The 23,138-nt window shown below is 39.5% G+C and overlaps 1 protein-coding gene across 1 annotated transcript in view; it reads right to left on the reverse strand.

The window, feature by feature from the left end:
• Positions 1–23,138, reverse strand: part of CDH13 (cadherin 13) — a 433,078-nt gene that overhangs the window by 252,760 nt on the left and 157,180 nt on the right. The window contains exon 3 of the mRNA XM_072422511.1: positions 15,978–16,186. Coding sequence (XP_072278612.1) covers positions 15,978–16,186 — 209 coding nt within the window. The remainder of the gene's footprint in view (positions 1–15,977; positions 16,187–23,138) is intronic.

Consider the following 23,138-nt stretch of genomic DNA (forward strand, 5'->3'; position numbering starts at 1 on the left):
GGAATATATATTAAGGTACATGCAGGCATGTCTATATGCCTCACTTGCAGTCATACTGACATTTTAATACAACTTTTCTTGAGCCCTTAAATTATTATTGAAATCTTTAGGGAACCCCTGCTATAATTAGTAGATCCACAGCTCAGAGTATATTAGCATTGTGATCAAGAAGAAGAATTTATTTTACATTGCTGGCCAGTGGGAAGAAAGTCATCCCCTAGAGATAGCCAAAAAGATCATTTGTGTCAGTTATTGTGAAACGCGATGGTATACTAGGATTTGTTTGAACCTACGAATTAATATGAATTATATTATCACTTGCACATGGACTCACAAATTGAATCACTTACATATTTGATTGTGTTGAAAAATTTTCCTCCATCCTCTTTCTCAGTATATATGAGATAGAATAAATCTGTTCTGAATATAAGATCTTCTAGATGGACTGGATTTCCTCAGGTACACTGACCTGAAGGGCACAAATTACTCATTGCTCAAGGAACCCCCATCATCCTAGGGTTCCACACATCTCTGGTTGAGAAACACTAGTTTACCATGTTCCGGAAATAGCTTTTCCCAAATTGATAACTGAATTTTTAACGTTTTCTCGTATGAACCTCCAAAACCTCTGATTATATATGTCCATGTAAGTAAATACACGTCACAGAATTGAGCTAGTAATCTATTGACCAGAATATAGAAATTATTACTAACATGTCGCATAGTGGTCATTAAATTGCTGACTCCAAAAGTTGCAACTTCATAGCATCATGAACTTGCTAAAGAAAGCATTTCAGCTAAGTACTTATATAAGGATAACAGTTCTCATGATGATTAGTTATCCCCTATGGGGCATTTATTTAAAAATAATTTACCATTTAAAGAAAAATAGTATTTTAGAATATAATTTCTGTTTGCCTGTGCAAAAAAACACAAGGAAGATTGGCTACCTATTTATGTTCAGAAGTCTCTTGGCATTGTGCTGACATATAGTTCTATTTGTAATACAGGGAATTTGACATTCCCTTGTGAGAATCAATTACTGCCATTGAAAAACATGGTCCTGAAAGATGAGGGAATGTTTAAAGGAATGTTAGATTCCTTGAGTTAAAACAAGAACTCATAGTGTCCTCAAAGTCAACGTTGGCTGTGACTGGAGGGATCTAATGGTAGATGGGCGATGGAATCTGCACTTGGTCTTGATCTGTCTTCTTCCTCTCTACCAAATGTTGGTGGCCATAAGCAGCCTTTCAAAGAAGACCCGGTCGATTCTATACTGGAAGACTGACCTGTAGAATCTTCATTTCTTCATTGGCCAGGTCATTTTTACACTGGTAATACTGCACAGGCTACAGAGGTAAGATAAAACAAGATACCCAATGAAAGCCTTATTTGTCAAAAACATGATAGTGATGAGTTAGAGGACTCTCATACACACTGTCATCTCTCCATGGAAACTAAATTCCTTGTTTCTGAGTGTACAAAACTAAAGCATTGCACTACTTGCTATAGGCATACCAGTTCTGTTACTGCTTATAAACTCAGGCATACCAGGCATGGGAACCAATCTATGGGGATATGACATTGGATTGTTGAATAGCTCAAACCATTGTTAGATGAGATTCTTGCAATCTATTTATTATGTTATCCATATGGATTGATTTATTGCTCTACACTTCCCCACTTCCTAATGTTGCCAGCTGATCTATTGGCATGGTCGGAGTAACACTGCTCCCCCCATCTGGCCTTTTCCAGCACCTTTTTATTTACCCTTCACTCTGTGTATTTTTGTAAAACATTATTCTCTACATTATTTATCCAGAAATCTGAAAAATGAAGAAAAGGGATTGATGTGTTAGATGATATGAAAGTAACATTGTCAGTAAACGGACTTTAAGGCCAAATCAAGTTTGCGTATTTGTGAGCTTCCTTTTTTATCTAAATACAAAATATGGCAAAAATTGGCTGACCCCTGGCTATAACACCTATATAAGCTTGTTGGGCATCCCTTTCAAGAACTAAGAATAAGTAACTAACTACCCCTCACCTATGGCTTCAACCGCCATCAATTATCATTTTCTAGAAGTCTGCGGAGTGTGTTAAGAATTTGGTCAGGTAACTCGAGTTCCTGCACACAATTATCTATTGTCTGTGTCTTTGTATGCTGAACCAGTACTGCCATATTTTGGCCATAAAATTGAAATATGATACAAATCTACTAGGTTGTTTTAGATTTCTGCTCCCATCTACCCATGTGTAAAGTAAAACCATGCAATAGGAATTTTTTTATTTCTATGGGTGCTTAAAAAGACTGATCATGATGACTTCCACATTCTGAGTTGAGAGGTCCACAAGTTAAGAGGTCTATAACCCTACAAAGGTCTCTGATTCACAGGGCAGGTTTTTTAATTTAATTTAATTTAGAGAAATATGAACATTGTTTTAGGTCATCAGCACATTTATGGTAATCTATGCATCAGTTCTCAAGGAAGGACAGCTACGGACGAAAGAAGGAGAGAAGAGTTTGAGTGCAAACGGAGGACACTTCCTCCAAAAGGACGCAACTCATGAGTTAAAGGAGGCTTTACTGCTGTAAGTATGGTTGATAATGCTGCTCGTCCATAAATACAGTACAGTAAGTGAGCGTTGTCATTTTTCATCGTCAGCAAAGAAAGTGTCAACCAGCAGGGTTGTTAAATAAAGGGGAAAGGGGAAAAAGTCTGGGAATAAAGAAAACAAAATGCAGCCACCACACCTAAGGACTGATAGGAAATATATTATCTTGAGTTTAGATATGCTTTACAAATGACCCCCATAAATTTCTGAATGCAGCATGTGCCATGCATCTGGTACTCCACTTATTAGAATGATCACCTTGGAAACTCCACTGGAATCCAATCATTTATAGCTAACACATCACACTCTGTTTCCCATCCAAGAATATTTCTTTGCTCACTCACCCTTGGAAATTTCTACAAGTCCAGAAACAAAATTTAATTACTGAAATGTACTTTTGATTTAAAAGTTTTGCACAAAGGTCAGCAGACCGCTGCAGAATCAGCATAGTGCTGGGTTAAGAGGAGTCTGAAGGTGACGATTGTGTCACAGGCTGCGATTGAATGAATACATTCTCTCTGCAAAGATCAGCCATTTCCAGAGCTCTACATTAAAATTCAGCAAAGAGCTGGGATCTGACTGACACATACAAGGACCTCTTGTAGGTACTCGGTAACCAACAAGTCTATGACACAGGAGACAGATGCTCTAAGATACATACTGTCCTTAACCCACGCAACGCTTCACCAGTAACCAGATGGACTAATGGCTATTGAGATCAAACATAACCATTTATTTAACACCTGGGGATCCATTTGGAAGATGAATGACAGCTACAGACGTTGGGTAGGACATGTAATGTAGTAATGTATTTTAAGGATTGAGAACCTGAATTTGTGCCAAAGACAAGGACAGTCAGGTCTTGGGTGGCAACATCAGATGTTGGATAGGACATTGTAGTAATGTATTCTAGGGATGGAGAACCTGAATTAGTGCCACAGACAAGGACACTCAGGTCTTAGGTGTTAACATCAAATGTTGGATAAAACAATGTGGTAACGTTTTCTAGGGCTGGAGAACCTGATTTTGTGCCACAGACAAGGGTCTTGGGTGGCAACGTCAGATGTTGGATAGGACATTGTAGTAATGTATTCTAGGGATAAAGAACCTGAATTAGTGCCACAGACAAGGACACTCAGGTCTTAGGTGGTAAAATCAGATGTTGGATTAAACAATGTGATAACGTTTTTTAGGGATGGAGAACCTGAATTTGTGCCACAGATGTGGACACTCGGTTCTTGGGTGGCAATGTCAGATGTTGGATAGGACATTGTAGTAATGTATTCCAGGGATAAAGAACCTGAATTAGTGCCACAGACAAGGACACTCAGGTCTTAGGTGGTAACATCAGATGTTGGATTAAACAATGTGATAACGTTTTTTAGGGATGGAGAACCTAAATTTGTGCCACAGACGTGGACACTCGGGTCTTGGGTGGCAACGTCAGATGTTGGATAGGACATTGTGGTAACGTATTCTAGGGATTGACAACCTGAATTTTTTCCCAAAGACAAGGACAGTCAGGTCTTGGGTGGCAACGTCAGATGTTGGATAGGACTTTGTGGTAACATATTCTAAAGATAGAGAACCTGAATTTGTGCCAAAGACAAGGACACTCAGGTCTTGGGTGGCAACGTCAGATGTTGGATAGGACATTGTGGTAACGTATTCTAGGGATGGAGTACCTGAATTTTTGCCAAAGACAAGGACAGTCAGGTCTTGGATGGCAATGTTGCAATGTCCCAAGTTTTACATTTATCAGGCTGATCAGCCCTATTGTAGAAAGGAGAAAGAGGCAAAGAAAAACCAGAGGCTGGCTACAGTGACAACACAAGGTTTTTACAAACATCAAAGTACATGAAACTTTATCTGTACATAGCTCATTTATTCTAGAGAAATCCTGACTTCCTGTTTAAGCTCAATGTTCCAAAATCCCAAGCAGTGTTGTCAGCCCTGCCTTCTTCTCGCCTTTTGGAACACCTACTTCTTTTCTTATGGAGATGAGAGGAGGAAAAGATATTCTATTGTCAGGAAGGGCTGACTACACTGCTTTGGATTTCCGTGAGTTGTCAACCCAAAAAGGAAGTTAGAAGCTCACTAGATTTCTGGCAGATCAATTTTCCTCTATTTGCAGCACTTTCACAGAAATGCGACATGGGAAAATGTGTATATATTGCCAAGATGAACTGCATATTTTATTTTAAATTTTTCCCACACACACTTTACTGCTTAAAAGGGCATTTTTGATGTGTGCTCATTACTTTTCCTTTTAATTTTATGCTGATCTCAAGGCACCAGGACCAGCAAAAAAAACATAACAGCGGCAGACTGTCGATCTCCAACTGATGTGGGTAGACGGCGCTCACACCTGCGACAGCCACATTATCCTGCCAGGTCACAGCTGTGACGCTCCCTTTACAAGATCTGCTTATGAATAATGAAGAGCCACTCTTGGCCGTGCAAGCAGGACAAACCTCCGTCACAGATGATGAAAGCGCACTTCTGGGGAAGGCGCGTGTAGGCAGGTTAGCACTTGTCATCTCTTGCTGGGTACGACCATGCCAAGCGCTCCCCGGAATTTAGCCGACAGAAGGGCAGGCCGCCGCATAGATTTCCCAGGGGAGGAGCAACGTGTCGCACAAAATTGCTTCAGCCAAAAGATGTGACTGGAACTAATTGAAATGGAAGATCAGAGAGGCTGGCGAGACGCGATCCGTTCTGTTAACTCTTGCCATCTCTTGCCATCTCCCGCCCTTTGTTATATGAAGCCAACACCTGCACACATGGTGAAAGCCATTTTGTGTGATGAAGAAATTTCCATTAATATAAAATTCTTTACTTATAAAATAGTCATGAAAAAGCAGAATATCCATGGATTACTCATACAACTGAGATTCAAGTTGAGGCAGCCATATTGTCTCCAAAATACAATGTATTTATAAATTTGCTTTGAGATTGATACAGGAGATGGATATAAATTTACCAATATTATCAGTGCTATCAAATGGGTACCATTTTGTATAATCAGCCATTTAGGAGAAAAGCCAAGTCAAGCCAATTCTTTAGTCTTAGCATTAGATAGAGTGTAGAAGAGTCAGATCCCTCTGTAAAAGTCTGTGCCATTCTATATTGGTATTCCATGTTCCCTCTGCTGCTTTTTCTAGTGTCACAGGGACAAGGAGTGATGAAAATTTTCCTTATGGAGTTATGGTCAGCAATAAAATCTCTGCCTTTTTATGATCTATTAAAAGACGTGCTTTACCTGGGATTTAAGATTAATTGTGGCAAGTAAATTATCAGGTATTATAGGCAGACAGAGCTTTAAAACAAACCATCACTGACCTTTGTAGCTGCAGACACTATGGAGCAGTTTAACTTCCACGTTCACAGCATCCAAGTCATTCTCTTAGCCGGTTTTTAGGGTAGGGAAAACTGGACAATTACCCAGGGCAATCACCATACCAAGAAACCCAAAATAACCCAGTTTAATGTAGAGCAACCTGGGCTATTGCCAAGGCCCCAACCTTTTCAATAAGCTCCAAATACCAGAATGGCAGGGTGACGGGAGCTGCAGTGTTGTGCATATAAGGACTATTTGCCCACTTTTGTCTAAAACTGTCCAGCAGGTCAGTTGACTCAGATCCCCTTCCAAGAGGTCATTAAGGACTTGTTAGGAGACATTTATTTGGCCGGGCAGTAAGCCACCACAGGTCAGCATACCCTGTTTATTCCCTTTGGATGGCAACTTACAACGGAAAGGGAGATCAAGCAAATAGCTGCCAGTCCCCTGCTCTGCAGTCTGCTGCATCCCCGCTTTCCCTTTAGCTGTGAACGGTCTCTCAGCATCCTCTGCTTTAAGACTGAAGTGGAATTGGAGAAGCGAAAGACTGCAGGAGAATGACAGCTATTTACTAACAGCTATTTGCTTGATCTCCTATGCCGCTGTCAAGGTAAAAAGGGTGCGCTGACCTGCTAAGGCTTACTGCATGGGATTGCCAGCCAGATAATTGTCTTCTAACAGGATTGAAGACATTCAAAGTGGTGGGCTATATAAACTTGTTAGATAACTGTCATACAAAATGAACAATTACCGGCATATTAGTAGATAATGATTTGCTTCCTTGGGAAGTAGGTTAACATGGGTTGTATGTTCATTAAGTGATTGCATCTGCCGTGTGTGCAGGGGTCTGCTGAGCGCTAGGATTGTGTTACATGTACAGCACTGTGGGTTGATGGGGCATTCATGTAATATGCTCACTCGTAGAAAATCATTCATTTTAAATGACAATTATCTAACGTGCATGTAGCTCAAAGCTGGAAGATGATCATGCTGCAGTCTGAAGACAACTCTATTCTAAAACAATTTACACATTGATAAAGTGACAATATCCAAAATAAAAGTTTTGGGTACAGATACAATTTAAATCTAATTCTATGTGTATCTCTTACATTTCTACCCCGATATTATTGTTCTAAGCACCTTTGGAAACTTTGCCATGATTATAATGCGGTTTTGTGTTGTCAATCCTTTTTCTTTATGTGGCTGCTAGATCAAAACCACTGACAGGCAATGCATTGCTTCTAAAACAAACTCACCTATGCCATCCTAATTTGCATCTGAAAATTGATTTTAGCCACTTTGGGGATTAAGGACAGCCTTTCCCTTGTTTTATTTTAGCGATGCTGCAACCTCCTGGTGCGATAAAAAATAATGACAAGCTCGCGAATGCTGGCAAACCGAGCCGCGTTCTGTCATTTGGGCAAAACCTCGAGCTTTGCGCTCTTCATAATAAGCAATGTATCAGTAATCAACTTTGGGAAATGATACTGATAAGTGAACCTGAAAATGGAGATTGTGTATCATAACAGGCAGTAATTCTTTTATAAATATTTTCATACAATTATGATGAGAGCTAGTGATACAATGACCACAGGACACACTGTTTTTTTTTCCTCTTTTCATACAAACAGCAAAAATAAATCATTGCCTTTGGTTGTTTTACAATAGGTCCTAAAATTCACTTTGTTAGCCATGAGATTTTTAAAGCAATTTGGGACAGCAGGTGGAACCAGTCAGTAAAAAATGAATGATGCCCAGCAAATTCTGCAACTGTGCTGAAATTATTAAAATTAGTGAACCTTAACCCCTTCCAAGCATATCTTCTATGGATTAGGGTGGACCTGATGTCAAAAATTGAAACATTTATATCTTTAATGGAACACACCTATCTAAGTATAACCCAGAAACATTGACTTGCTTGATATACTGCTGCACAAGTCTTATGTCCTTGGTCTTATACAGTAGCTATATATCTGCACAGATCATCTGAGCCACATCTTCCATCTCACTAGATTTGGAATGAGACTTGGTGACAACTATGGTGCTGCTTGTTGTTCTCCTTGCTGGAGGGGAAGCTGTACCTGAAGACTTGCAGTGCATGGATCCCCTTGCTTCTACTTCATTCTGAGGATCGGCAGTTCTTCCACCTGTCTTGCTAAAGTGACAGGGTGACAAATCTGACATGAGGAAGCAAAGCCATGCCTCTACAAAGATCAATATTTCTAAACACAAAAAGGTTAAAGTACAGCTATCATAAATTAAGTTTGGAGGGTACCATTGCTCTTTTTCATCTGAAAATGCTTGTTTCCTGCACGTCACTGGCCAAGAGCAAGCATAGATTTAAAGAAAGTCAAAGAAAAGTCAGAATCTAATTAAAAGGTTCTAAAAGTCTTGGTCAAATGTTGACCAGGAATGCTCTTTTGATATAGAAAAGGGAGCCGTACCACTCCATGAAAGAGTCCACAATATACTGTCTAACAACTTTAGTTTACTTGGAACTTGGTTAGTTCCAGCCCCACAATCAGATGAGAATTTATAGTTTTCCTATTACTGGAACATTTATTACCAAATGGCAGATCCAAGTAAACTTCCAACACGTATTATATTTACTACTGAAATTTGCTTGGCCTTCAGTTCTTTCTTGTAAAAAAAAAGTAAACAAAAAATAAAGTTTCAGAACACAATAGAATGTTTGGAGGTGGTAATTTAATTTGCTGTATGTGTTTTTGTTGTTCACTTGGTGTAACAGGCACATGTTAAAATGTACCACTTAATGTCAATCAACCAGCACGACTCATCAATTGAGTGTCCTTATCTGTCATGTGGGGATTGATAATAATGAGGAGTTTTGGTGTGGAGATGAGCTTGGCATTCATTGTAATGTTTATTCAAGTATAAAGAAACACTGATTGCAGGCTTTGTCAGACAGCACAGTCTGGTCAAACTTGCATTGTAAATAACTTTGATTGTCCTTAAAATAGGCAAATCACTTTTCTGTAAATGGTTGTGTCCTGGTGAGAACAAGTCAAGGCTGGCTTTTTAGTTACTGGTATAGTAAACTTGTTTAACCACTTGTTAGTAAAATCTGGAATCCAGCCTGTAGTTAGTGTACACTGCTAGGCATTATTATTAAATTATTATTATTAATAATAATAATAATAATAAACAGGATTTATATAGCACCAACATATTACGCAGTGCTGTACATTAAATAGGGGTTGTAAATGACAAACAAATACAGACAGTGACACTGGAGGAGAGGACCCTGTCTCAAAGAGCTTACAATCTAGTAGATTAGTAGATCTAGGCATTATGAATAATGTGTATTTATCTAGCACCAACAGATTATGTAGCACTTTACAAAGTCACTAGCTGACCCCCAATGGGGCTCACACTCCAATGTCCCTATTAAAACCCACACAAACACAGGGAGAACAAGCAAACCGGCCTAGATTCAAATCTGGGACCCTAGTGCTGCAAAGGCAAGAGTGCTAGCCACTGAGCCAACCATGCTGCCCCAATTACATGCAGTGCAAAGCAACAAGTTCATTGTAATAATACCTACTGGGCAACAGACAATCACTTTTTTACCTCCTTGCCATTCTTTTTAGCCCTCAGGGGCAAAAAAAAAATACCAATGGTGCTTGGTAACTGGCCCAGCGCTATTACATAGGGGCAATAATCCTCATCATATGTTTGCTCCAACTCCATTAATTTTGGGTTTACCCAAGGCTCCTTTTTCTTGCAGGCAAAGGAAGGAAACGTGAGTAAGTCCATTATTGTGTACCTGTCACTTTGAAATAGAGGGCTAGACAGCTGCAAATCAGGTATCTTGGGTATATTAGTTGTGCACCTGCACACCTATAATGACCTTGCTGAATACCCCATTCCAAAACCTCGGGCATTAATATGGAGTTGCTCCCACTTTGCAGCTGTAACAGCCTCCCTTTTACAGGAAAGCTTTACCTAATATTTTAGAGTGAGTCTGCAGAAATTTATGCAAATTACCAAAGAATAGTTTTGAGGTCAGTTATTGATGTTGGATGAGAAGAGCAGCCACACTTGGCATTGCAGTTCATCCTAAAAGTGTATGGCATTGAACTGAAGATCAGCTATCAAGATGAATAAATGAGGGAATTTCCCATCCAATAGTAGGGTTAAGTGCTCATTTTTTGTAGGGGATGATAAAGAAAATTTCTTATATTCCCTATGCCTATAGGTATCTTTCACTTCATAATCTCAACCCCTACTTCTCCCAGGTATTTTGGAAATTTCATTGTCTGGTTGTTCCTAGTTCTCTGACATTCTGTAGTAGAATACAAAACCTAAAGCAACTTATTGGCCCTGATTTAATAAAGCTCTCCAAGGCTGCAGAGAATACACTTTCATCAGTGAAGCTGGGTGATCCAGTAAACTTGGAATGGATCTGGTCCAGAGTTGAAAACATTTGCTAACAAATAGCTAACGACTTTTAGGAAATCCATTCTAGGTTTCCTGGTTCACCCAGCTTCACCGATAAAAGTGTATCCTCTCTAGCCTTGGAGAGCTTTAATAAATTCGGGCCATTGAATGGAAAGATGTTTGTGGCCTTCCCATATTCTGGAGCATTTTGCATCAGTTAAAAGCACTAGATCCTGGGGGAACGAGGTATTAGGAAAGATTTGTCATCATCCTCCAGAACAAATGAACACCTAAAACTTTCTTAGGGGCAGAGGATATGTTTGTGTCCATCAAAAGCTAACATTAAAGATTGCTTTATTGTGGGGTAAGGTAAGTATTTTAGCAGGACTATTAAAGCTACTAAAGATACTGTTGCCCTTTGAATGTTTACTATGCTTATCCAGCATATACAGCAAGCATTTTGCCGGAATGCAAATGTCACAAATTCCTTCCTAAACTTGAGCACAGGAGATGTATTTAACTCACCAGCTCCCAATAAGGACGGGTAATGCATTTCACAGCCCCTCTGGCAACCAGGGGATTAATTAAAAAAGTCTTTTATGTTAAGGACAACTGTAATGGTTTTCAATTAAAACTTTTCCTCGGGCAGACTTCTGGTTATCACACATGCAGCACATGTTTTTTTACTTTTAAAAGTATTTAAGGTACTTACTAGTTATGCATGCGCCAACCAAAGCAGCACTGCTGCCTCAAGAATCCCATTTTTAATTATTTATAAAGTACTCTGTTATCCTTGCTCAGCTCAGACGTTGATTTTAAGTAAGGTTTTGATTGGTTGGAGTTGTGGATTTGGGAAAATCATCTTTGGATATTCTGCAATCATATGATGACATATATTCCTTCGGGACGTTAGTGGGGAAGACACCTCCACCAGAATCCCCATTAGATACGACCACCATGGCCATTAAAAAGCAAAATTGTGCAGGGGTTCCATTTTCAGTGGCTTCGTCTTGGCAAATAAAGATTTTAGCTGAAGGAGATGGCACTACTGTGTTATGGTCTTGTATGCGTAAGCTAAACCACAGTGTGTTGCTTGAAAAAATCGCCCACGTGTTCCTGACAGATTGAAAAAGACAGTGGCTCCGTCTTATAAAGATAACCATCATATCATCCCAGCAGCATGAAGCAATATACCAGAAACGCCTACCTCCTGCTAAATGTGACATTATGGTAAAGCTGAGCTGCAGGCTAAACAAATATTGTCTAAATACAAGAGTCATGTGTATTCTTACTTTCATCTTGATGTCCTTTGCGTATTTCTTCCAGATCTGTACAGTAATCCAACATTAAACAATTTTCCTTGCATTTGTGCAGGAACTTTCTGCAAACAGACCAGTCAGTGGTCAGCTTTCTCTACTGGTCTTGTGCCCACCCCTGCTGAAATTGTCCTGCCCTGCCTGTCCCCAACTGTAGCCAATTGACTTTCTGGATCTCTTCCACAGTTTTGCTCTCTGAATAGGCTATGATCAGATGATGATGAAAACACATCATGGCACCCTACCAAAATAAAGCATTGCTTTTGATGATCTTGAATATGTATTGGAGGTTTACAGATATCATTGAAAAGAATTTACGGAAGGAATTTTTTTTTTATTGAGCTTGGGCCAATAATAAGCCAAAAGTAAGTAAAATAGAATCTATGTAGAATTGAGGTGTTTAGCTTTCAATAGAGCTGGGAAGGATCTGTCTAGTGCCATTGCCATCTTTTTCCTAGCTAGGCAGATTTTCCATTCCCTATTGGCCCCGGTGATTATTTTCACAAGGAAGTTATGGGAAATCCTAAAATGTTTTATTTGTCACTGGAACAAGAGGTGGGGGAAATCTTCTAATTGGGATATGTATCTTGTTGACAGCTATCTATAGGAAGATTTCTCCTGTCTTTGTAGAGGTTTCTCTTAATTCCGGGGTCAACTTCAGGACAAGAATGAAGAAAAAGTTGTAACCACGTGCCAGGACCACTATTTGAAATTTTGGGGCCACATATTAAAAAATAAATCCTGGGCCTCCCTCCTTCATGTCTAAAAGTTCCAGCATTGAAAAAGTCAAGCTCTTTTGATTGGGCCCGGTACAGAAATACCCTTTGTTGCCCCCATGATCCCCTGGAAGAGAGGCAGCCAGTGTTCAATGCCAATCAGGGCTCTGCCATCACTCCAGCACTTCCATACTTGTGTCATTCATTATATTCCCTCCAAATATCTTCCTCCTTACCTATGAACTTCAAGCCCTGTTGCATCTTGCCAGCAGACAATCTTCTGTACGCCAAGTGAATGACCGTACTGCTCTTTACCGCTGGCTGTCCGGCAATAACAGCATCATCAACGAAAAAAACCTCATTCTTATGAAATATTTATAGTTCTTCTGTGTTTTTACTGCAGTTATTTAAACTGCATTTGTCTCTATAAAATGAAGCATTAAGTCCACTGATTGGAAATGTAATGGGAAGTGGGGACGGGGCTTCCGCATAGCAAAAGCCCTCCGTACGATCCTTGGATACAGCAATTACACGTTGGACAGGGAAATTATTGAGGTGCGGGAAGACTGATTGCTTTCTGTGTAATCATAACGGGGCCTTAATGGTCATTTGGTTGGCCGCTTCGTTCTGGTTTATTGCTGCCGAATGCAAATAAATCACAAACATCTGGTAATTGAGTCAAGCCAAAGGCCCGGGAGAAGCCATTGCTCACAATTCAAGTCTAGAGGAGTCTGGAGGGGGGATTACAGTAATCCTGGATTCCTACAGAAGGATCTTTTGGCTTGTTGATAATGGTGGAGTAACTAACATTTTGGAGGGGTTAAAGCTAAATTCCAGGTACACAGCTAAATATACATGTTTGGGAGCTGTTTTATCTACCTTAGGATTGAAATGGCTAATGATGCAAGCCTAAGGTTTACAGAACCCTGCCCTGTCTGGCAGGCAGGAGACCTATCATTTTTCCTCTTCCTGTAAATTTTAATTATAGGTCTTGTCCCTCCTCCAGCCTGTAATTGGATAGTTAAAGAGAAGTAGTAGACTGATAAACCCATTTCTTATTTCAACTGCTTCTTGATCTCCACGTCTGAACTATGCTGTATAAGACACTCCCAAGAGGTTGACAAAAGATTAAATTCAGGTTTTTATATTAACCGATCTGAAAAAGAGTTGCATTGATTTGTGTCCTTTCTATCCACCTTGATGTAGTTGCTATTTAGAATTTGCAGTGTAGGTGGCAAAAGTGGTTGTTGCAGGTCTGAAAGTCCTTTCTGTTGTCCATAGGAGAAACATCATAGGACTCATGGGCACATTTCCCTCTTTCCCCATTAAATAATGAAGTCAGAATGAAGATGACAACCCTAAAAAAATCAAGTCACCATTGGCATCTACTTTCCTTTTATCTTGACAGAATATTTTAAGATGTTGATTATCCCAAACTAAATAGTCAATGTTTGGTGTCAGGTCTAACATGGTAAAGAATATAATATAATAAAATATAATATGATATAATTTGTGTGTGTATGTAAAATATTTTTTGCCCTTTCATGGAAAGTTTTACACTAAAACTAACACAGATGGAAAAATACAGCTTATTAATAGAGTAGATTTTGGAAGCTGGGATCATGCAGGCGGCAATCCCACACACATATGTTGCAAGTGTCCAGGCTCAGAATGTTCCCAGGAAGACAAAAGATTTGGTGCCATGCCTTGTGCAGCTAGGGGGATTCCCGGAGAAGGAAACACTGGGGAATGTACACAGTATAATAATGCAGGCATTAATATTAGGTGGGTCTTTTAGTAACTTTACAAGTCTGCATGAATAAATTCCTGACATGTCACAGCATTAATGTTATTGGGTCAGTGGCATTGCCTAGGCAGAGATGAGGGTTAGTGGTGGATTACAGGGGGGTTTGTATAAGGGCTACATGGTTAGGATTTTATCCCCAGACAGCATATTAGTGATGAGGTCATTAGGAAGAATATCTCTTACATTGCTGGCCATTGAGAATAATGTCTTTACAGATAGCCGAAAGGATCATGTTTGATCTAAGATCCACCTAAACTGACCTGAGAGTCACAAATTGCTCATTACTCATGGAACCCCTAGAGTTCCATTAAACCCCTAATTGGAGTCACTAGGCCTGATTTATTAAGGCTCTCCAAGGAGAAGATAGACTTTCATCAGTAAGGCTGGGTGATCCAAGTCTTTTGCCATTTGTTAGCAAATGTTTTCAATCCTGTACCAGATCCATTCCAGGTTTGCTGGATCACCCAGCTTCACTGAGAGAGCTTTAAAGAATTAGGCCCACTAGAGGGAAGATCATTGTTAGGGTTATATAGACGATAGGTGTTAAGCTAGGGGGGAGTCAATGTTGGGGTTAGAGGGAGGGTTAGTGAGGGTTAGTGAGGGGGGAGGGCAAGGCTAAGGGCATCTCTCGAAGCCACAAGCTTGAACACCAGAATCACCTTCTCAGTCTTAAAAACAAATGCATTGCAGAGAGTTGGCCATAACTCATCAGCCTGCTCACACAACAGCTATAGAACAGCTAAAATCCAAAAAGCCAACAAAGGACCAGGGCAGCACACTGCAATATATGCTTTGATTATACCTCCAGGTAAGTACTACATTTGTATAATAGCTCCCCGCTCATCCCAGACAAACATTTTCAGAAGAGGCATTGGAGCTTTATAAATCCGTTCCATAATACATGACACTTGTGTATGCCTCAGGTCAAGAACTAATTACAGACTCTCAGGAAAAATTAATTTCATCAGGTAATATAATGAAATAATTGTGGAACCTTAATATGAAAACTAATTTGTGCAATATAAATGTAATAAGAAAGGATTAATCATGTCCTAGGTATGTATGCTCAGGTGTGAGTATTCTTCCAGACAATAATACCTTTATGTTATTGATATTATTAAAAAACATAATTTTATCAGTTTCTGTATTTATTTGAAATAAACAAATGTACCTTACAAAAGAATTAACAATAGAGCTTAAATATGCATGTCTAATGGCAAATCTATAGCTGTGCACATGTAAACATGCTCATTAAAGGATTGCTGCCCTATCACATTGTGATCAGCAGTGGGGGGGGGGGGGCATGGACCAGGTTTTTTTGCTTTGCCCACTAATGTAATACAACAGTAAAGAGAAAAGTGCAAGGAAAGATGGGGTTTTCAAATCAGCAAAATATATTGTATTAAAAGACATAAACATTAAACATAAAACATATACACTGGTAAGTATGTCTTACACATCCAACCTTTGGCCCTGTCCTATTAACAATCATAGGATCATTGACCATGGTCTATACATATATTCCTATGTTATTCATAAACAGTAATTGGTCATGTCCTACTGAACAGTCCTAGGATCTGTGACCATCATCTAGAAAACATAGTCCCTGTGTTATTAATGATAAAGACGCTTGGTGTAAAGTCTCTTAACCCAACGCGTTTCACCTAATGGCTTAAAAAGATTAAAATTTAAGGATTGGCTTTACATCTCCTTTGAATGCTTTTACATATACAAGGTATATTATCAATGTATAAATCACATAATGACAACTTCTTACTTACCTTTATGGAGTTATGTCTGTCCTTCCTCCCGAGGATCTTTACTTCCGCCATGTCGTCGGAGTGAGGAGAGCGCCCATGGATGAACAAAGCCCGGATGTTTTCTGTAACATTTCTCAGTGCAATTAATGATCCATCGGCTTCCACTTTAAAGTTGGGATTAGAAACTTCATATATCACCTCTTCGTTACCTTGACAATCGTCAAACTGCACTGTGAGCAAAACATAAACACGGTGGAATTAATTAACAGCGCCGCTACAAGAAACTTAGCAGAAAATTTAATTCTATTCAACTTTAATTGTCGAATCAGTTCAGAAAAAATTAAAAAAGGCGGAAAATATGAAAAAAATGAGTAATGTGAATAAAATATAGAAACATTCTATGTGGAATGCTAAGCATTGTAATTCTGTCCTGAGATGTTTGTATTACGCAGTGGTACCCATCCAGGATCAGGAAAGGAATTTATAGGCTATCATGATATATGGATAAGGCATTGACGGGAAATGCCCATTCTTTACCTGGTCAATAGCAACTTCACTTTGCCCCCTATCCCAGACTGATGTAAATCATGTTTCCTAAAATCCTGCAGCCAATAGGAGTTCTCCCCACTGCCTGTTGTTACAGTGTTGGTGTGGGCAAGAGTAAAATAGGTGATGCTCAAATGGGCTTGCTGATAGATGCAATTGATATCAGAGAGATAAGAGTCATTGACCTGGCCAAGCACCCAACAACCACTGTGTGGCCATCTTTACTTGGAACATGTATTGAGATAAAGAATTCTGCCTTGTTTTTAGTCCATTACTCATAAATGGAAATTGAACTAAGATGAGAAGTAGAACAATTTTAAAATGAAGTCAGCAATTATAACTCCTATATGTTCTTTATAAACAGAAGTAAGACACACAGATGGCAGCCAGTAGTATGTAACCTAAAGATGGACCAGATTACATGCACCCTGTGGAGTCTTCAATTAGAGTTCCCCTCAGTAAGTTGCATTATTTTGCTGTATGGAAAATCCAGTAAAAACAGTTTTCATTTTCTGTTCCCAAGCACCATAGTAACATTTGCTTTTAGAATCCATTGTGTGTTCAATAAGTCACACCCCTCCAAAACAAATTCAGGCATTAACATTGGGGGATCATCTTCCTGATTATTTGAGAGTTTTTGGGCCTCACAGCCAATTGCGCACAGGAGAGGAGGTCACATGCTCTGCAGAAATTGGAAGCCTTAGTGTTGTAATGGAGGATGAAGCTGCAATGGAGGGCAGACAAGGTGAGTAGTGAGGTAGGGGGGGTTGAGGCTCTTGCAGGGGCAAGATGACAGAGTTACTTTAAAACCTGAGAAATGTTATAACCGATCTCCTTCAAAACCAAAAATATCCAACATGTTCAAAAAAATGCAGCATAAATGTAATTGGCTGCATTCCTAATACCCTTTATGGCTCCAATATCTTACCAGCCTTTTTTTATTAAGAATATATTCCATGTCTACTCTGCCCTCCCACTGGTAAATTGGTAACTACCATCTGATGTATCTACCCATGTCTGAGGCCTTCTGCTCCTCATAAAGAGTGTGATTGCACTAATTAAACCCACCGATATCTAATATTCAAACCATTAGGCGTATAACGATGAGCCAATTAGTGAGACAGTCAGCTCAAAAAAATGTCACAATACACCACTTGCCAGAACAGTGTTCCTTTGTATGAGAAATCTGAACCACAAGCCAACGAGAGGAACTACATGAAGTGCCAAGAACTGCAGTTGTTATTTCTTAAAGACAGAAATAAGTGACGGAATGATATGTACAAGATCATGTCGGCATAGCCAGCTTTATTTTACATGGAAAACATAATTCAGAAAATTTTCCCACATAATCACGTTGATATTTGTAGTGGCAATAAGGCATTGCAATGTGTGCCAGTGTATGAGGATCATGTGCATCGTGCACGCATTATGGGCGTGTCTCCAACTAAAAAACTGCAGGTTAAACCAAAGAAAATCACATATTTAAAAGCTTACTTGCATTTCTCCTATCAATAAGCAGTTTATTTTCAATGGAATGTGCCTTTGAACATGCTAGCAAACCTAACTCCTTCAGAAGAGTCAATTTCCCAATACAGCCTTATATAATACTCCCTCCTTGTATATTATAACCCTCTCATGTTCTAGGATTGCTCATTTACTGTGTGTCTAAGTGCCTAATATTGCTACTCTGAAGTCCTACTTCCTCTTCAACCTCACTTCCTTATAAAATGGTCTAGGTAGCTGCTGGAGAAGGAGCCCTACTCTAATTCTGCGTCTGCTAGTATCACACACAAGATGGTGGTGCCAAGCAGCAGTCTTGGGCTTTTGGATGCCGGGTTTATTGGCAGCAAAAGATTTGTTTGGTTCAAGATGATAAAATACTTAACAGAGTTCCACTGTTATATTAGACATAACATATATATATATATATATATATATATATATATATATATACACATATATTGTAGTTAGTGTTAATCATTCATTAGCTCTGACGCATTTCGCAGTATTGTCTTCTTCAGAGGAGAATAAGACTTATATTCATAACTGTATAGTAGTTATCCATAACATGCATGAATGATCCAATGGTATTTTCAGGCTTAGTAAGAGTTTGATCTTACAAGAAGAAGGTTTCCATGATCAACCCAATTCATTAAAAAGATGAGTTCAGGAAAGAATCGCCAATTCTCTGCTAGCCAAGTGCATTTACAGCGCTGCGTAATATGTTGGCGCTATATAAATCCTGTTTAATAATAATAATAATAATAATAATAATAATAGGTAGGGAAACAGATAATGCAGGAGTTTCTGTGTGTGTGAACTAGCGCACACTGCTGCATTAACTCTTTCCATACCTATGAAATGCACTTGGTTATTAGAGAACAAATCCTTCTCTCCTAAACTGATCTTTGTGATGAATTGAGTTGATAATTGAAATCTCCTTCTAGTTTTGAGATTACTAAGCCATAGAAAATCATTGGATGGTATGGATCAATACTTTACAGTTAAGGATGTAAGACTGTCCTCTGAAGAAGCCAATACAGCAAAATGCGTCAGTAGCCGAGATCCTTTATCCAGCACATGAATGAATAACACTTACAATTAGGAATGAGCGAAATCTTAGAATGTGATTTTTCGCCGAATCGGGCCGTTCTCGCTTACCGAACATGTAAGTGAGAACGGCCTGTGTAAATTCGGCCGTCAAACTCAATTTTTTTGTGACCTGCAAAAGCAATCAGTGGAGAAGAGCTGCCCCTGATTCCTCTTGCAGCCCTGTAATATGTGTTCTTGGATAGAGATTCTCTATCCAAGAACACAGAAGTATCCAGGCTGTGCTCATCATGAATGAATGCAGCCGTGGGAATCATCCTGTGATGATTCCTACGGCTGCATTTATTCATGATGAGCACAGCCGCGGGACTCATACTAACAGGAGGCGTACCGGGATGCAAAGCACCGGAGGATTCACGCACAGGAGGATTCCCACGGCATTCGGTACTCCTCCTGTAATGATTTCCTCGATCTTCTCATAGGCCCGCGAGAGTTTGTAGGAATTTCGTGGACCCATCGCAAGTTCGAAGGAAATTTCAGCGAGAATGTCAGAGGCATTCTCGTGCAACCCTACTTACAATGATATATGTGTATGTTAAGACTACAATAACTGTATAGTTTTTAATTGACTACAATTAAACTAATCTTTGGTTTAATGTCTGTTCCCCTGGGGGATGCCATGAATAATATCTGCTTTATTCTGTAAGGGGAGGGCATCCAAAATTTCGGGTGTACTTTACTACCTTAAAGCATATTCAACCTCAGTTCACCACACCAAGGCTAAGATGTATACATTGGTATGGTGGATGATCTGCTTGTAGGTGTTCTTAAACTATCATTTCTTTATATATTTACTCCCAGTGTAAGGAACTTACTTGTCCTGCGAGCCCGCGGCTCCCTGGGGATCCCAGCCGCAGAGGGAGACGCCGCTCCATCAAGCAGCATGGCTAAGGCAAGCAGCGTGTCTCTCTATGCAGGCGGAGGGATCTGTCTTGGCCAAACTACTGTTCGGCCAGGCGGCATCCCTTGCACCTCTATGGACGTGATTACAGAAAGTCCTGTTCTCAGCACTCCTTTGGATGTGCAAAGTAGGGCACATCCCAGGGGTTCTGTGGGAAGAGGTGCGCACGCTACCACACGTGCCTTTCGTACCCACCGAGGGCGTGGCACTCGGCTTCCTCGCTGCAGGGCAGGACATAGTTAGTTTGAATTCCCTGCGGCCGCAGGGGATTCAGTTACCCTCCAATCAAATGGCGTCAGGTGGCGCAAGGTCATTGGTCACTCTGGCGATTTAAGGAGAACCTGTCCTGAACACCACTGCCTGCTATAAGCCTCTGTGTACACAGTGTGCTTGGGTGCGTTCTTTGTGTTGGTTAATGTTTCTCCAATTTGTCATTATAATAGCGACCTGGTCTGACTCTTGCCTGAACTCTGCCTGTCCTGACCTCAGATTGTTTGTAACCTCTCTTGTCTGCTGCAGCCCTGACCTCGGATTGTTCCTGACCTGCCTTTGCCTTCCCTCCTGTACTACGCTTATCGGACTTGACATCTGTAAATACCCTGTCTTGTTTTATGACTATAATAAAACTTGATAAAAGGACTTTTGGAGTTGGCTGTAGTTTGTGTGCCTAGGCGCATTACACCCAGTGAGTTATTGTGATCACCCTAGGGCAGGAAGTGTGTTACTAACAGGTGAACCAGAATGAACAAAAAAAAAAAACTAATGAATCCATAATCTAGGACTGGCAAACTGCAATATATTACATCTTTGAGCTTAAATAGACTTTTAAATTACAGTGTGAGGAAGAAAAAAAAAGTAAAATAAAATTAAATAAATAGAAGACAGGTCCTATTAAAGAGTAAAATATTGTTCATAGCAATTCACAGAAGACTGATATTTTAGCTGCTACAATTATACTGTCAAATTTACACTGTGTTATATACAGTGGGAGTGCTAACTGTAATCATTAGGAATTATTTAGATGTGCTCTGATTTCCTCCGCTCCCTGTGACTGCTGTTTTATTTGAATGCATTATTACATGTACAAATGCACAGTCCACGGAATGATGTTGCAGGTAATTGCAGTGACAGTTATGCGCTGTAGGAGTCATTGCTTGGCTCTGTGTCATCACGATAATAATGTTTTATGACATAAAATATTTTCTCCGTCTTTTTGCTAATGTTTCTTCAGCCATATAAAAGCTCAGAGTAGATTTAAATGGTTTAACATTGTCATTAAGGCAGTTTATCTGAACTTGGGTTGTAACTTCCTCATGACACATGTGCTATTAAAGGACAAGGTAAAATGATCTGCTTTAAAAACAGTATTTTATTGAAGTGGAAATCAAGGCAATTTGTTTTCTATTTGTAGTAATTGTTACCCTTAATATACAGAATGTTTCTTTTGTTTTTATGTTGTTTCCTTGCAAGTGGTGTTCTGTATAAACCAGGCACTCGGTCTAGATCCTGGGATTGTGGAATTGTCTCAATACCATGCTACAATTTTGTCGCTTTTGGTGCCATTAAAGCAATGGAGGTGAATACAGAGAAGCAATGAAGTGCTATATTGACCACCAAAATAAGCTGGCATTTTCCCAGCATAGCAGGGCACTTCACTATTGATCACCAATATAAAAGAGTGGTTCTACCACTGGCCACCAATGCAAGAGAACTGACCACCCATGTAAAATTACACTTTTGCAATGTTCAACAATGTAAAAAGGCAATGTAATAATTTCAAGGGGTAAAGGTTGAAGGATGATAGGCTGCTAACTATGTGAAGCCCTAATCCTGAATTCTTCAGTAGTAAAAAGTTTGAGAAGGACTGGCAAAGTATATTCCCCTGTCAATCACCATGTCTTATTGAGCAAATCTTCCCCTAGCATCAAAAATCAGAAGAGCTGCTTGGTCCGCTAATAAGTCAAAGTGACATGGCCAGCTTTCTTCTAATTAGGGAGTTTCCTCTAATGTGTCCAGAGGGGAGAACTTCATAGGATACCAGGTCTGCATTTTATACATGGGTGGCAGTGATAAAATTAGGAGCCTAATATTCAATTGAGAGAGCTATATACATACACGTGTACATGCAGATATTTGTGTTCATATTCACATAATATCCCCCCAACAAAAATCACATTATCCAATATTTTCCAGCTTCACTAATGTTCAAAGTGCAAGGTGCTCATTACAATGTTTATTTAATATACTGTGCCATCATTGAGAATGACTTTCTGCCAATTACGACATACAATTATATATAATATATCCGCAGTGCATTAATATATGTGAATGTTTACTGTTAGGTTGCCTCGCCAATGGTGTCACTAACAGCATCATTCACCCCAATTAGATGAAGAATGAGTGCTAAAAACAGGGGCTGGAAGGGATGCAAACAACCCAATTCACTGATTATCCAGAATTATGCTGTTGCTTTTAAGCTAAACCTCAACAGCACTTTCATCTGTTTCAGTTATTTGTGTATATTATTAAAGGCAAAAAAAAGGATGTATTTACTATAATAGCATATGGGGGGATTAGAGTAGCACTGAGTTTTTAAGTCATTTCTCTCTACATCTGTAGCTACATTTAGAAAGAACTGTAAGGGGCAGAGGTTGGGGAGAGAGCATTGAGCAGTTGACTTGCATCTTCCAAATTAATATTATACTTTTAGTCTTTGCTGAAATATTTGGAACAAGAAGCTTGTACGATAGGAAGTACATCATTAAAAAAATCCTGAGCAGGTCCTAAATTTAGGTAAATACAACCTCAAAGATATGAGAAATTATTGCACAGAAGCAATTGTTGCTGCCCATCAATCTGGGAAGGGTTGGAAGGCCATTTCCAAACAATCTGAAGTCCATGATTCTATAGTGAGAAAGATTGTTCACTAGTGGAAAACATTCAAGACACTTGCCAATCCTCCCAGACGTGGACGTCCCAGCAAATCCACCCCAAGGTCAGATCCAAGAGCTCCATCTTAGACTCTACAGGTCTCAGTTATGATGTCACATGTTAAAGGTAATGGCAGTACAATTAGAAAAAGAACATGTATGGCTTGCATGGAAGGATTGCAAGGAGAAATTCTC

This window comes from Pyxicephalus adspersus, chromosome 9, assembly GCF_032062135.1.
Source record: "Pyxicephalus adspersus chromosome 9, UCB_Pads_2.0, whole genome shotgun sequence".
NCBI classification, from domain to species: domain Eukaryota; kingdom Metazoa; phylum Chordata; class Amphibia; order Anura; family Pyxicephalidae; genus Pyxicephalus; species Pyxicephalus adspersus.